General features: G+C 39.0%; 1 protein-coding gene across 1 annotated transcript in view; it reads left to right on the plus strand.

Annotated features, from left to right (window-relative positions):
• Positions 1 to 112: 112 nt before the first annotated feature.
• The window catches only part of myom3 (myomesin 3), a 55,470-nt gene continuing 39,421 nt past the window's right edge, over positions 113 to 16,161 (plus strand). The window contains exons 1-6 of the mRNA XM_062421704.1: positions 113 to 225; positions 5,594 to 5,698; positions 11,145 to 11,295; positions 13,286 to 13,443; positions 14,968 to 15,060; positions 15,538 to 15,626. Of these exons, the coding sequence (XP_062277688.1) occupies positions 113 to 225; positions 5,594 to 5,698; positions 11,145 to 11,295; positions 13,286 to 13,443; positions 14,968 to 15,060; positions 15,538 to 15,626 (709 nt within the window). The remainder of the gene's footprint in view (positions 226 to 5,593; positions 5,699 to 11,144; positions 11,296 to 13,285; positions 13,444 to 14,967; positions 15,061 to 15,537; positions 15,627 to 16,161) is intronic.

Genomic DNA, 16,161 nt, shown 5'->3' on the forward strand with positions numbered 1-16,161 from the left:
TTTAGTCTCTGACTGACTCCCTCTGACTCTGCATCACCAGGCTCTTACACACCTCTGCCTCCTCACTTCCTCATCTGCCCTCCATCCACAGGTGCCAGTTGGGGAGGTTACCATGGAAACCATTACCAAGAAGGTGATGTGGCGAGAGCAGGAGGAGGAGGCGTCCAAGATGGCTCAAAGCATGCAACTGTCCTCCCAGATCAAGAAGAAGACCTTCACCTCCAGGTACAAACACATTGTCGCCACATACAGTAAGACACAGGGGGATAAATAAACGTGCATCACTTTTATAGAGTAACATGAAACCAAAAGCTTTCTATTACAACTACAGTATCAATGATTTACTGTAGTCAATGAACAGGTACAATGGTAAATGACACATTGAAGACTAATTTATTTTTTACCACCCATATTTTTACTAGTAGTAATATATTTTAACAGTACCAAAGCTCCCATTTATCTTTGGGACACTGCTTCTGAAGCTATAAACATCAGGAAGTATTACCTGTAATATTACAATACTGAAAAACACAATGTTCATCTTGACTCATATTGAGCCCTTAACCCTGATTTTAATTAAACCAAGAGACAAATTCTGGCAACAAGTAGAGATAATTTAGCTCTATTCCTGCACAGGATCTCTCGTTTCAGGCATTTTTGCAGAAATTGGTGTCTTGAAATGAGATAAAATGCGAAAAAATCAACGCTATTATCCTAACAACGGCTTTTCAGGCCATAAAAATTCATGAAACAAGCGGATTATTTGAAACTGGTTAATTTGTTTAACCTTAAGGCATTTTTTTAAACTTCCAAACTCATTAATGGGTTGAATTACTTGATAAATCTTACCTGAAAACAAAATAATTCATCTGTGACATTTAAAGTTTTTGCCCTACAGAATATGTGGAAGTGCTTTGGCTGGAATACTACTACGCTACTCAGCGTGTACAAAGTTGTCTTGATTGATCATAGCTGATTTCTTTTTGTAGCTGAAGGATGATTTAGGATTAAGTATTTTTTAAAAGAGAAACATATGGCAGGCTGGTTATTCTGAGCTTAGTGAGGCATTACATTCATTCAAGCACACCCTGTGGGCCACTGGTGGTAGCTGCTAGTACAATTCATTCACAAACACATGTTGCCGAGACCCTCGCCACCACAGAGAAGTCTGTCGCTGGTATTAAGGTGCCTCTGGTTGGGGATGAATGGACAAGCTCGACTCACTCCGCAAACAAACACAAACACAGACATATAAAGCTTACATATGCACATAATGTTCCCCACAGCTTCAATCCCTCAATATTGTTATACCACTTTGTTTGCACAAACACGCAAACACGCTCAGAGCCAGGTGTGTGTATTTAGATATTTCGTGTACAGTTACAACCATTTATACAAGTTATTTTGGGGCTAGTGGCGTTATCGTCGATTGGATATTAGCTGAAGAGTCAAAATCCAGTAAATGGGAGGCTCTCCAGTCAGCCTCTGGTTTGCCAGACAAACAAACACAAACAGCAGCAGCAAATGGTGCCGCGCTGACTTCTCAAACTGAATTATGAAACAGTTAACTGTCAGATTGAAATAAGCAACTGGCAGCAGCATTATCTTATTTTTGATAACAGCGTGATACATAAACTGACTCTGACGTGTCCTGGAATGACTCACCGCAGTTCATTTTTGACCTTGGAAACAGCAGCTCATAAAACAATCTCAAGGAAGTAAACTATAAGTCCATTAAAATAGTTTAGAGAAAGAAATGGAAAATTAAATACCAACAGGTAATAAAGTAAACCTTGAGGTAAGACATGCACCTACAATATATTTTGTTTTGTTTTCACTCTTATAATGGGATTCAAGCCAAATATCAGTAATACAACAGTAGTCGACTCCACTTTATCTCAATGACACATGGGTCCCTTAGTACACACTCACTCACATACAGTAGGCTCATCCAGTGGCACTACACAAAAAACCAAAAAGAAAAGAGAAAGAAAGAAAAGAAAATCAGGCATACCAGTACTCCCAGATGGTTCCAGTATGATCTAATAGGAATCACTCCCAACCCGCCCCTAATAGTCTCAAGTCAAATTTGCCTTCATGTTCACTGCCCCCCTGATGCAGTGAGTTATTAAATTAGGTTAACCTGTGGGTCTTTGCAGAATAAAAGGGAACTGGGCCCATTTTTTGTCCTCGGGGATGATGGAAATAAGCAATTATTCCATCGAGCTTAGTTCAGCTGAACTTAAGAGGTCATGTCTCTCTATTGTTTAAAAAAAGATGTGAGCGAGGGAGCAGGTGCATTGTAAAATTTATACTCAGATCCTCCTCAGTGGAAGCACACTCAGATTTATCTCCATGTTAGATTGAACAATAAAAAATACTAAAGACGAACAGTTTCGGTTTAAACTTTATATAGTTTTATATAGGCTGACTCTTTGTTGTTGTTCACATGCCGTGTCTCTTAGATGTTTTCCTCTTTTTATTTCCTCCTGCTTTTTACAACACGTTAATATTTTGAGGAAGTGCTGAGCTTGTTTTCAATGATCCAACAGTCAACAATATAAATGTATATTGTTATTTCATCATGTCATGTCACATGTCACTTAGTTTAACGATACAGTTTTGATATTCCGCAATTTTCTGTCACGTGCACGCTCGCCGTTACAAAACATCAACGTGCACAAACTACATAGACAATGAATTTTAAATTACCTCTCTCACTCTTTGAATGAAGAAAATGCATAGCAGCGACAGATAACGTTAATATATAATCTCTTTAATCTTGGCTAACTTCTCTGATTCACCTGTAAAATACAACATTTGTCTTGCATATTGAGTTTTTTGTAGAGAATGGCAAAATAAAAGTCTGGATCAGTAGATGTTGCTTATTTTGGCATTATGAAATCTTTATTTTACCAAATAAAATAAGATATTGAAAATAAATATATAAAATGCATTTATTTATTGGGTTATTTATGGAAATGTTGCTCTGTCCTCTCCTTTAAGTTTGTACTCAACACAATACTTTGTTATGTCAGTGGAATGCACTGAAACAAACGTATGTGTGACACAAAAAGGTAATTTCTTATTTTGGCCAGTAAAAAAGAAAAAAGCATGGCTGGGTGGATTTTTTTAATCTAGCAGTCCCATTGGCAGGAAAGTCAAAAAGTTAATTTCGGACACTGCGCTTCACTCTCTGGCACACAGCAGAGGTAGCATCTTTTTTTTAAGTGTTTGTTTGCTTGTGTAGGTGCACATGTGTGTGTAGTTCCTGTCCTCTGCTTCAGAGATACTACCCAGCCGCAGGCTCTGCACTACATTATTCAATGGCCTGAGCCTCTCAGCACTCGCTTAAAGGGAACCTAAACAAAGGAGAAAAAAAAAAAAAAAGTAAGACAGCAAAAGCAGAAGTTGCTCTCTGAGTGAAGTGGAATGGGGAAATTTCCCAGCTTACAAAACAAAAGAAAACGAGAAGTCATGTAAATTTGCTCTGCCATTCGTGAGATGGCTTGTTAAAAGTAATGCCTCAGGCTGGATGTGAGCAACAGTAATTGGGGGTTGTGCAATTGCAATACACACCTGAGTAAATATACAGTTATGACACACAAAATTCAGGATTTTTAAAAAGTTTTTGTTTTGTACCGTACTTCAAAACCAGACAAAAGCTTGCTGTAAATATAGAACCAGTAACACATGAAAAGTAAAAAAGACATCCAAACTTAAAATATCCTGTCACTGTGGTCGTAATTACTCTTGTTAAAAGCGCACCAGTCATCTGTGGATAAAAGGAGAGCAAAAATTAATGCTTCTCCAGTTACAAAAATGCCTTTCAACTTCATCCCCTCCAGTGACCTTGTCTCTAGCAACAAATGCCCCTCTCCTGTTTATGAGGGGGGGGGGGGGGTACACATAGAAAAGATCAGCTAAGTTATTATTGGTGCTTTAAATGGAGAACTCATGCTTTAGTGTAGGCTTACACACATGTGCCCATTGTCTGTTTCACTATGCGGTCATGATAAACAGAGAAGTCCCTGTTTCTGATTTAGACTCCCTTTGCTGTACGTGTGCTTGTTTGGTTCATCGTGTTCAGTTTTTTTTCCAGCTCATCAACCATAACACAAACAGCTCCACCGTCAGCTGACACTAACACAATGTGAACATAAAGTGAACGTTGCAGACGATTGCACGCTACAATGCCACAACGAGTGAAACTGCCATTGTCCTTTGAACAACCTATTGGCTCAAAACCAAAAACCTTTGCTTCATACAGCAACACCTGTGCTGACATCAGTGGCCCCTGTTCTTCCTGATTATATAAGCTCCCTATAGACCATAGTATGTGTTTGTATAATAGTGCAGAAAGGGGAACACTGATTGAGGAAAGACATCTGATGACGGTCATCGTATTTCTCGCACCTGAGATAAAACAGGTCATCCGCTGCACTGCTTGCATAGCTGGATTAAGCTTTGCACATCACACATTGGAGGCAATTCATTTGTAAATGAGATAAAACACTGAGCTACAGTTCAGAAAAGTGTGTAAAAAAAATCCTGATAGAAAACAAACTGAAGAGACTACACATAGTTTATGTGATCCTGGATGACTGGGAATGACACTGATGAAGGCCGCAAGTCCAAATGTGTTGGTCTAACAATAAAAATGTTCTTTACTACAAGTGTTGATGGAGCATTGACTTTTTGTCCAACAGCTGTGTAACATGATAAGGCCTCCAACTGTAAGCCAGTACTGACTGCAGCGCTGCAGATGTAACTGATATGTTGTTGCGTTAACTAAAAAAAAGTACGTTGTTTTTGCATATCCTGTTTGAAAGAGCTTCAAACCCAATCTGCAAATTACACTGTAAGATTTTAGCAAACACTTGACTGTGTGTGTGTGTTTATACTGAGCTGTGACAAATCTGCTGTAAGCTACAAAATGAACCGTACTTGGTGGTTTACCCAGGAGCAGCGCAGATTGACAGGAGTGTATTAGTGCGGCAAACATTACTGACATCGTATTTTTATAGAAAGCCGGCCTTTTGAGGATTCGAACATGCAGTTTCTGTTGTTTTCTTTGATTACAGCTTGTCATTGTTTACCTTGCTAGTTCTTCACAATAGGAAAAAAAAAACGTTGACAAAAAAAAAGAAAAAAGAAAAAAGAAATCCACTTAAGCTGTTTTCTGTCTGGAGAAAGTTTTAAACTGAATCCCTGGAGTGTCTGAATAAATGAAACTTCAAGCATATTGTGTTTGCTTATATTACTGAGACCCTCTCTGATGTATGGCCTCTTCTGCTGTTCACACACACAGAATAAGAGAGCCACTGCTGCTTTCTAGTGGCAGAGGGGAAAAATGGTCTGATTAACTCGAGATTGGATAATGTGCCATAAACCATGACTGAATGAATAAGCATGCTAATATGAACACTAAATCCCTCCATCAATAGAATAAACAACTGTGAAGGATGACAAGGGAAAATATCCATGTTTTAATCTTTTACCTGTGTCATTTGATGATATGCAAGATATATTGTTCTAATCAGACACAATTTTTGCTTTTTTGTTTTATTTTTCTCTTCTTTCGATGCACCAGTGATGAGGAACCCTCGTACTGTGATTACTATCCCATCATCCCTGCTGACCTGATGTCCGTCAAGGAGATTCTGAACATTGACAACACAATCCGCCACAGGACATGGTGAGATACAAGATAAAGCAAAGTATATTACACATGTGGTTTTGTTGATAATAGAAAAGACTCAGTCAGGAGAGGGCAAAATTGGAAACCTTCAATGCAGTATAGTTATCTATCTGGATAAAATCCTGATACTGAAATATATTATAATAAAATACTTTCTGTAAAATCAGCTGAAGAATAGTTGCCGGATGAAATAACCAAGAGTCAGTGATTTGCAACAGCAGCAATGGTCTCATACACATAGAAATATTAAAGAAATGCCTTTAAAAGCATCTCTCTCTCTCTCTCTCTCTCTCTCTCTCTCTCTCTCTCTCTCTCTCTCTCTCTCTCTCTCTCTCTCTCTCTCTCTCTCTCTCTCTCTCTCTCTCTCTCTCTCCCTCTCTCCCTCTCTCCCTCTCTCCCTCTCTCTCTCTCTCTCTCTCTCTCTCTCTCTCTCTCTCTCATTTGAGAAAGAGGAGCGGGTCAAGTTTCACTGTTGCTTTGCTCTGCATGATACGACAGCACAAGAGCTGTATTTCTTTTTTTTCTTCAGCTTTCCTTTTATACCAACAGAAAGTCTCTATAAACAACGGAAATCAGGGCTCTTTCTTCACTCTCATCTGTCAGTAAAAGGCCAGCTGGGGACTTGTCCTATCATTCGCTGTCTCATTGATGTCATGAAGGCAGTAAGCTTTACCCGTTCGACTGAGTTATACAGCGGAAGCTGGTTCATTTGTACTGATGGAGACGAGGAAGCATCCTGTTGTTCTGTCTGAAGAAGATGAGACAATCAGACCTACATAGAGCAGCTATTGACAAACTATTTTTCAAACGGGACAGAACGTAAATTATACAGTATGTTTCTACACTGTGATGTATCAGGTCAAATGAAAAACTCACTAGATAGAGAAAAGTGAGCATGTGGCTGGAGTTGATTCCCCTCGAGCACAGAAAGTCTTTAACTTATTAATGAATCAGAATATGAGATTATTTTTGTTGATGATGTGTGTGTGAACCATTTTTTTTACCCTCTTAAGTGTCTTATGACAGGATTACTGCTCAGCTGTCATAGAGAGGATGTTATATATCTAAAAATAATTCCCAGAATAAAGAGGTTTAGGTCACCGAGAACAGGAAGTCAGTGGATCGTTGCCTCTCTTCTACTGTAGGAGCACCGTGACCTGTCTGTGTCCGGGATTCAATACCACTTACCTTTTACATCTGGCAGCTTAACACAAACTCTTTCTTGTTTTGTTTTTTTTAATCCATCCATAACCTAATTACACTTTTTTTTGTGTCAGAAACTATTTGAAATCTTCAGTGTATGTAGTCTTCTCCATCAATGCTAAAAATACCACTGATATATTTTCCTCTTCAAGCCATGAAAGGTTTGCTGGCAAGTGGGTGACAGCAGTAAATAGACGGAAGGACAGAGGTCACACAATGAGCACTGAAAGAGAAGATGAGTAATACTGGAAGATAGAGTTGCCAAGGGAAAGTGAGGGGGGGTGGAGGGTTGGGGTGGGGTGGGTCATTGAGGGTGAAATCATTGCCTCTTGAAAGACAAAACACATCTGACAGTAATGAGCCTCAGCTGCAGCACTGTGCCCCTGCCAACTTGGCATCTCATTAAGTGCCCTCTTCCATGCCACCACCAAAAAACCCTCCATCTCATCGAGTGTCTATCCTATCTTCTAACGTGCTTAACTCTAATTCACCGAGCTTCAATCACCTTCACATTTTTACACCTGTTAAATCTTTCTACCTCTTGAATTACCAAGTTCAACTCCTTCTAAAGTACGATTTCTCCACCAAAACTTAGTTTCCACAAGTCTTATCCTCCTGTCAGAAGTGCCTAGATGAATATGGTGTGGACTAGTGGTGAAATGATACGTGTATTCATCCCGAACCATCATGGTACAGATGTTACGGTTCAGTGCATACAGTCAGACGAAGAACACGCCTCATTATTGCTAGTCTTAGTTTAATAATCCATTTACTCTGACATGTGGAACAATAATTTTAGAGCTTGAGTTTCACCTGGAATGTTTTGGCATTTAGCTGTCGCACGGATGTATGCTAGCCGGCATAGCCAAGTAAATTTGATTAACCCTGGTTATCCTGTAGCTGCCGTCAGAATGACAAACAAGACACACCTAACAATGACCAAGTGCAACACTTTTTAAAAAAATATGCTCCATTATCTCCATAGTGGAACCATATCGTGTCCCCTCGTCACCCTCCACTATGAGTGTCTGTGACAGTCAGCTTTTTATGCAGCCTTTAAAAGCAGAAAAGACAACATTTATCCAACATCACGTTATTCAAAATCTAAGACAAAATCTTGAAAATATCATGATATCAATATAATATCGATTTACTGCCCAGCCCTAACTGCCACACAACCTTAGCGAACCGTGGCACCAAAACTGTGGTACATACCGAACCATGACGTTTGTGTATCGTTATGCCCGTAGTGTGGACAGATATTTCTGGAAGGAGGCTGCAAATGTAGTAATGCAGAAGATGATTAACTGCTCCCAGGATTAAAGAGGAAGGGAAGGATGAAGTCGAAGGCTCTCGAGGATTGGCACACTATTTCTGGAAGGCCTAGAGTATGGCACGATAGGAGAGCATGACATTTGATTTGATTTGTGTGGAAAATGAATGCATTTTGTGTGGTGGCAAGTGTGGCTGCATTTGCACATAACTATCTGATTCACATAATGGTTTCTCTCTACTATCTTCTCCCTGTAGTTAGGTGTCATTTTTAAATTATGCATCTGACTCATGCACGTCTGGTTTACTGTTCCCCGCAACAATAAGAAAAATTTTAATTTCCATTTGGAGCAATAATTAAGCCATAAACCCTCTGATTCTCACTGACTTGATGTTTTCAGTAGTTCATTCCCTAAAGGCTTAAGATCTCTGAGCCCACAGAGATAAAAACACATACAGGCACATACTTTACTAAATGAGCCCCTGGCGGAAAAAGTCAAAACCGCTTTTTTGGGTGCCTGTATGTGTGAGTATGTGTGTGGGTCCGCATGTGTCCTCATAGCCATCAATGCATGCACAAATTTATTTGCATATTTATTCATGGTGTTTGTGTATTTTCACAAATTATCGGAAGCATTTGTAGGGCCTTTCATGCATTAGTAGCCATCAAAGCTTGGAGAAATCTTTGTGAATATTTAAGATTCTGTATCTCTGTTTGTTGTGGTGATGGATGTGTGAATTATATGTTCAAATAATTAAACTCTAGGGACTGTCAATCAAGAGATGGTTCAGGATACACACCCCTCTGATGACGAGAGATAGGAGTATTAAAACGCTGCATTTAAAAAAACCTGTCAAAATTCATGTTTACTTGTGTTGGAGTGCGTATACTTCCCTGCATATGGATGAACAGTATGTATGCAGGAGAACGCACTGATGACTACGCATATGGATACATTCACAGCTATGATTCATTGTAGTCATTTGTATTTATTATAGGCATCCCGAGGGCTTCACGGACATCTGTGAGGTTGTGATATGTACCACAACAAGCTAGCGCCACGTTCCCTTCCATGCGTGGCGTCTACCGTACACGGAACAACTCTCCCGAGACTTAAAACTCGATCGCTGTTATAAAATCTTTGGAGCTGTTATAAACAAAATAATGTCCCCACAATAGGTCCCGTTGTGTAAACCCACCCCCGCCCATAGCCGCTACCCGACCCGTTATCTGACAACATCTTTAAATAGAAACTAAACCCAACCCGTACCCTAATTAAAATCACTTTACTACATCGGCTTTTATTAACTTGAATTGCAGGCATATTGTTGTGGATGTGTTAAAAAATATATATATTTTACGTTTCCAAAAATTGCGTTTTAAAAACTGCCTAAGCATTGCAAGTACAGTATTTTTCACCCATTTCATCAAAATTTGAGCATCACCCGTCAGGTACCTGCGGGTACCCAAACCCGTGCAGGACTCTGGCCCACACACTGAGGGCATACTCACACTAGGTGCAGTTGCCTTGTACCTTGCCCGAGCACAATTATCCCCACTCCCCCGCTGGCCTGTGCTCACACTGCATATAACGATCTAGGCCTGAGCACACTTACATCATCAGAGTGCGATGTTTTTGTGATGAATAAAGTACTCTCACACAGCACAATGGAGTTTATCATTTTACTTACTTTGTGGCTTATTTATCAACTATGCACCGCAGCAATTTAATGGGACAGTCGCATAATTGAGGTCACGGTTAGCGATCACACTAGATGCGTACCGTGCCCAAGTCCAACTGAACCGGATCACACTAGTCAAACGAACCAGACTTTAGGGGTCAGGCATGGCACGGATCGCCTGGTGTGAATGCGCCCTCAGTGGTGAAGGACCGAGTGCAGAAGTGCAGCTCTCTGGTGTGTTTTTAACAGTATTTGGACAACAACAGAAGGCTTTGGATACACACACAATACTTCAAAGTAGGATCAAATCATTTCGGTTTGGTTCTGCACGTTGAAATTTGTTGAAAAGATACAGACAGTGGTGAGCCAGAACTTTTAAGGACCACTCAAATAAATAAACAACACTAGTCCCCGGCTATGACAGCTGCCCTATTTACTGTCCCCGTTTCTGCCCAAAGAAAGACCGATACAATGTGTTTCTTCTCGATGAATAGACGATCACAAGTGCCAGCCATCTCCATGACAACCAAACAGTTCAAAAGGAAAGTCACAGATGTCACACAGTCGGTGACACACAGACGCTTTGAACTGTCCACACCTGACGGATTCCTGGGGAGACACGTATCATCATGAGAGAGACTTTGGAGTACCAGCTGATGAGAACCAGCTGTGGCAGCGAGGCTTGATGTTCGACTCATAAAAGACCAACTTTTCAAAACCTTTGAATACGTATGTTTGAATGGTGCTCATGTGAAATGACACGTACATATAAATGGAGAAGCAAACCAACAACACTCATCGCAGAGAGAAAAGACAAACTGTCAAAATATCACAAAATCAACATTTGTCTGTTAATGGATGGAGACAGTTTAAATACCAAAAAAAAATAAAAAATCAATGTAAAACTGCTGTTTCTCTCAAAGGTCGACTGCTGCTTTCTGAATTGCTGTCTCAACTTTTGTCTCTGATGGGAGATCTGGGGTTGTTTTTGTTTTTTTAAGAGTCTACTCAAACATTTCGAAAGAAGCAAATTAATGTCTAATTATAATATTATAATATTATGCGCTGCTGAAAATAAACATTCTATATACAATATTAACATACTTTGAATTAATATTGTATATGAATTGGTCATTTAAATGTTGCTGCTTTGCTGTAGAGTCTTCATTCATCTTTGTGTTGTGTATACATCACCCTTACTGATGAAAATAAGCAAATATAATTACACAAATAAAAGAAAAAAATAGTCCTTAATTAATGAAATATTTGTGCTGTGCAACTCCAGGGAAATCATGGACACTTTGGATGATGAGGAAGAGTATTGCAGAGATAAATGGACCATGTTTGGGAACGAGGCTGAGAGCGTGGAGATAGACGTAATCAGGAACCAGCACGTGTTGCGGACTCGCGCTGATAAAATGACCCTTCGCAGACAGGTAGAGTCAAATTTTGGTCTTGTGTGATACTTACTCGTAATCAGCTTTATGCATGCAACAGTATTTATATTCTGAATCATATCACAGATTAAAGCTTTAAAAAACAACAATCTTTTTTTCAAGCTAAGTCATAGTCCCCATCTGCAATTTGTAAAACATGTTACAGGTTACATTACTTGATGCCTGTTAAACAAATAATATGTCAAATTATGAGATTTCAGCACCACCTATAAAAAAATATTGCTGCTATTCCCTAATTCCCTAAAGTTTAAATACTTTTGTCAGTTTTTACTCTTTCAAATAATCAACCATCTACATTACTTTTCAGTACATACATTTTTATTTGTCTAAATACCAAACTATAAATACACCAAACTAAATGATGTTTTTGTCTTGTGTGAGCCTCTTCTCTCTGCATGTCATTTTAACACACTGATTTAACATACTGGGAGCTGTACAACACCACAGCTCCCAGTACCTCCCACTTCCACTAATAAGACTGAGGGTTGCACACTTGTATTATAAGGAATTTATGTATATTGTAGATTTATATAATTGCAGATTATTTTAGAGATTGTTTATTGAATATAGTATTTTACTTAATTTTTCACTTCACCATTACAAGGCTACTGTTGTGTCAATTCTGAATTTCCCCCTAGGCTGATCAATAAAGTTTACCTTACCTTACTTTCATTTACCTTTGGCTTCTCTTGAATTATGCTATGCTCTGTGTGTACTATCAGTTGATTACCTATAAGCCAATTGTATAATGGAGACTGATGGCACGTCCTCACATAAGGCCAAGTGGATGAGGGGAAATAAATGTGTGCACACAGGGGAACATTCGGGTTCATCCAATTGCAGACTGTCGCAATTGTTCTGTGATTGCTTTCTTCTTCATCTAGATTGTGGGTCGATCCTTTAGGAGGTGCAGCTTCTCACTCTGTCCTTGTTAACTTTGACTAAGACTCTTGTAATTTGGGGGGTGGTTGGGGTATTTTGTCACATTTATAAATGTAAATTATGGTGTTAATCTAACGTTGGCTTGTGTAGGAAGCTAAAGTGAATGTACAAGTGTCTGCTGAGATTTGATTTATTGATCTTCATTTGTCTTTAATAGCCTACATAGTGGGGTTATATTATCATCTTTAATTGTTTCTTTACTGCACATATTATTGTTATGCATACATGTACAGTTTATGGTTTTAATAAGTAGCCTAAGAGAAGCCCAGTCTGATAGTAACAGTAGGATAGCCCATTAGGCAAAGTACCTGATCTATCTCTGTTAGAACTTAAAGAACTGACAGTAGGTAATCATAGGCTACGGCACAATGTGTAAGCTAATTTAGCCTAAATAAAAGATTATGCCATTATAGCCTAAAGCCAACCATATCTGAAATAGACATAGAGAGCAAAGCCTATTCCTTATCAGCATTCTAGTTAAACCCGAATAGACAGGTGAGAATATTATCTTTGGCCTAACGAGAAATATAGGCTAAGCCATGGGCATTAGGCTGTGCTATAATTGATTGTTATGTTTGGAGGTGATAGAAAAAAGGTGCGAAGAGATTCAATTAATAGGGGATCTGTGGCTCCTGCATTTCTACCCTGGTCTAGATTACATCACAAGGGTCATTTTCACCTCATATCAGAGATGAAAATATCAATTACTGTATTTTGTTGTTGGTAAGTAAAACATATATCAAGTTTGTTTTTCATTCTTGTGTATCATAATAGTTTATTTATTTCTCATATTGTTGGAAAAAAGTGAAATATGTAGGAGTTTTAGTTTAATTTTAAAAGTAATTTCTGATTCTTACATATTGCACTTTTACTGTATATATTTATCAGCACATTACTTTTCATCTCACCTGCTTTATTCATTTAAGTACTTTGTTGTTGTTTTTTGTGTGTGTGTGTGTGTGGGGGGGGGGGGGGGGGCATTGCTGTTGTTTTTGATATTCTTTTCTTGGATCAATATGTGCTTCAGGCAGAAAAGAAGGCATCTATGCACAAGAGGTACCTGGAGCTTCTGAGTCGGAAGGCCCCAGACTTTCCGATCCCTCTGAGGGCTCACACTGTCTGGGAGGGCATGACGGTCAAACTCTCCTGCACCGTCCAGGGCTGTCCACCCCCGAAGGTCACATGGTAAGAACTTCTGTCTCGGCAGCACTCCAGTCTTTTTGCCTCCATTGGCCTACGGGGATTCATTTTCTAGCCCTTCATATTAAAGTCTGTTGCTCGGGTCTACTCAATACTGCTTTAATTTGGTCTCTCACTTGGTTGGATTGGTTTAGGGCAGAAAACATCCCAGAGAAGGCTGATGTTAATACTTTCAGGGAACAATTACACAAGATGTATAATGATGTGTACTCCTGATAGAATTGTATCATTGTATTAGAGTTGAAATTGAATGGAGGGATGCATGGATGGATAATCTTTTGTCATTTATTAAGCCACAATACCAAATGTTCTCTTGTTCCAGCTTCTTGACTTTAATCATTTGTTGTTTTCTCTGACCACAAACTGAATTATCTTTTGGTTTTGGACTGTTAGACAAAACAAACTATTTAAAGACTTCACCTTGGGCTATGGGAAATTGTGATGGACATCATTTTGCTATTTTCTGCAGCCATACATTGCATTATTAATAAATTACTCATTCCATTATACAGGGAATTGCTGCTGAATTTGTCATACGATCATTAGAAGTATGAAAAGTGTGAGAGTTAAGGAGGTTAGTTAGGTTGTATGATTGTACATGAAAATAAAGACAGACTTAAAGGACCAATGTGTAAGATTTAGTGGCATCTAGTGGAATGGACTTGGCAGAAATAGTATAAAAGTAGAAGTATTCATAAGTATGTATTGTGTGTACCTGAAAATAAGAAGCATTGTGTTTTTGTTACCTTAGAATGAGCCTTTTATATTCACATAGGGAGCAGGTCCCCTTCCACATAGGCCGCCATGTTGCACCGCCATGTTTCTACAGTAGCCTAGAAAGGACACACAAACACTGGCACAAGAGGGGACCTTTCATGGTTTTTAGCAAGTTTTGCAGCCACCATAATTTCTCCTACACACTTGGAAGGAGAGGTGTAATTCATTTGGTTACTATCTGCAACCTCACTGCTAGATGCCACTAAATATTACACACTGCTGATTTAAAGTCCATGCGTTTCTTGCATAAAAACAAGAGTCATGACACTTCAGTTCTGAACCCTGAGTTGAATTTTGCCCTCTGCATTAATATGAAATCACCTGTGTTAATTCAGGCAACGTTCCAAACTGTCGACCTTGATTCTTTCGTTCCTGAGAGAGCAGCTGATGAAAAGACAGTGTGTGTTCAGTATTCATGAACCTATGCTGAGATCCAGATAACCTGCGGCTTGTGGGTTTCTCCATCCCATATGGTACCCATCGAGTCCAATGAACTGCAAAAGTCTGCCCTCAACAATGCCCAGCACAACACAGAATGAGAGATCAAAGCCTCCCACTTGAGGTTATGTATTCAGCCAAACTAACATTTGATTAGTGAAAGATGTGAATAGGTAATCAGCGGGCAGGAGCGTGGGACACCCAAGTGAAACCTGATGTTCACTTCTGCTTTGATATTCAATAAAAACAAACACTCTGAACACACTCAGATCTATTCTTAACTTTTTACGATAGGTATAAAGACGGCCTGCCACTGCGAATGTCCGACAAACCATGGACCTACTGCCTTAAACAAAGTTTTGGTCTTAACTCACTGGAGATCAGAAGGTGGGTCACTCCGAACAGCTCAAATCCTTAATTAAGGTTGAAAATCTTTGTGCAAATATCATATGAAAATGATAAGATAAGGCATGTGTGGGTAGCACAATTTTAACATTGATACATGGAGAGTAAAATTAAAGAAACTTTAAGGAATCTGTAGTGTTATGTGATGAAATGTGGCTGTCAAACAGGGGGAAACAAATGTTGTTGCTGTTCTGTAATTCTGCACCATAAGCTAAATAACAAAGAAAAGATTGAGAGTCAATTAAGCTGAGTGGCCTGATAGTAAGGCATTACATCTTTCTTTCTTTCTGTCTGCTGTATTTTGGGGTTTAATTTAAAAGCCAAAACAACATATTTGATCATACTGCTAGTAGAAAAATATGCAGTGAAGACAGCTGCTTTGAAACTCTGCAGATCAATTTTTATTTAAGCTCTGTCGTACAACCTTTGCAGCTGAATAACATCCTATATCCTGCCTAGGTGCTCTCCTGATGATGCTGGTGAATACAAAGTGATAGCCAAGAGTTCCCTGGGCGAAGCTATGACCTTTGGGACGCTGGTGGTGAACTGTGAGTAGTTTTCTGTTTCATATCAGCAACTTTCTGGACAAAAACACATTATGGATACTACAAGGACTGAAATACTAAAGTTCAGTTTCAAGTTTTAGACTGGTTATGGTACATTGAGACACTACAGAAAGGTGAAGTATAAGAAGTCTGAACAACTGTAAGAATAAAGACAATTTAACGAGTCAAATCAGCAATTAAATCACAGGATTCCCACTATATGTAGGCTACTGAAATATTGTCCACATGCCTTTTACTGTCCTCAAACACAATCACTGATCAGCAGCAAGAACCACATTCATCACAACTGGTACACTGAAACTTTACACACTCCTCCAAGTGTCATACATTAATGACACCAGTGGCTTTGTTGCATCAGTGTGAAAAATAGGCGAGACAGTAGTGTCAATTATATTGTAAACAATTCTTATTTATGTTTTATGAATATTGATAAAATGAAACATCCAGAACTGAAAAGGATGCCCAATCTCATTGAAAAGCAACAAGTTTGATGCTTTGGTGCATTTAGGATTTTATG

Source organism: Scomber scombrus, chromosome 7 (assembly GCF_963691925.1).
Source record: "Scomber scombrus chromosome 7, fScoSco1.1, whole genome shotgun sequence".
Taxonomy (NCBI): domain Eukaryota; kingdom Metazoa; phylum Chordata; class Actinopteri; order Scombriformes; family Scombridae; genus Scomber; species Scomber scombrus.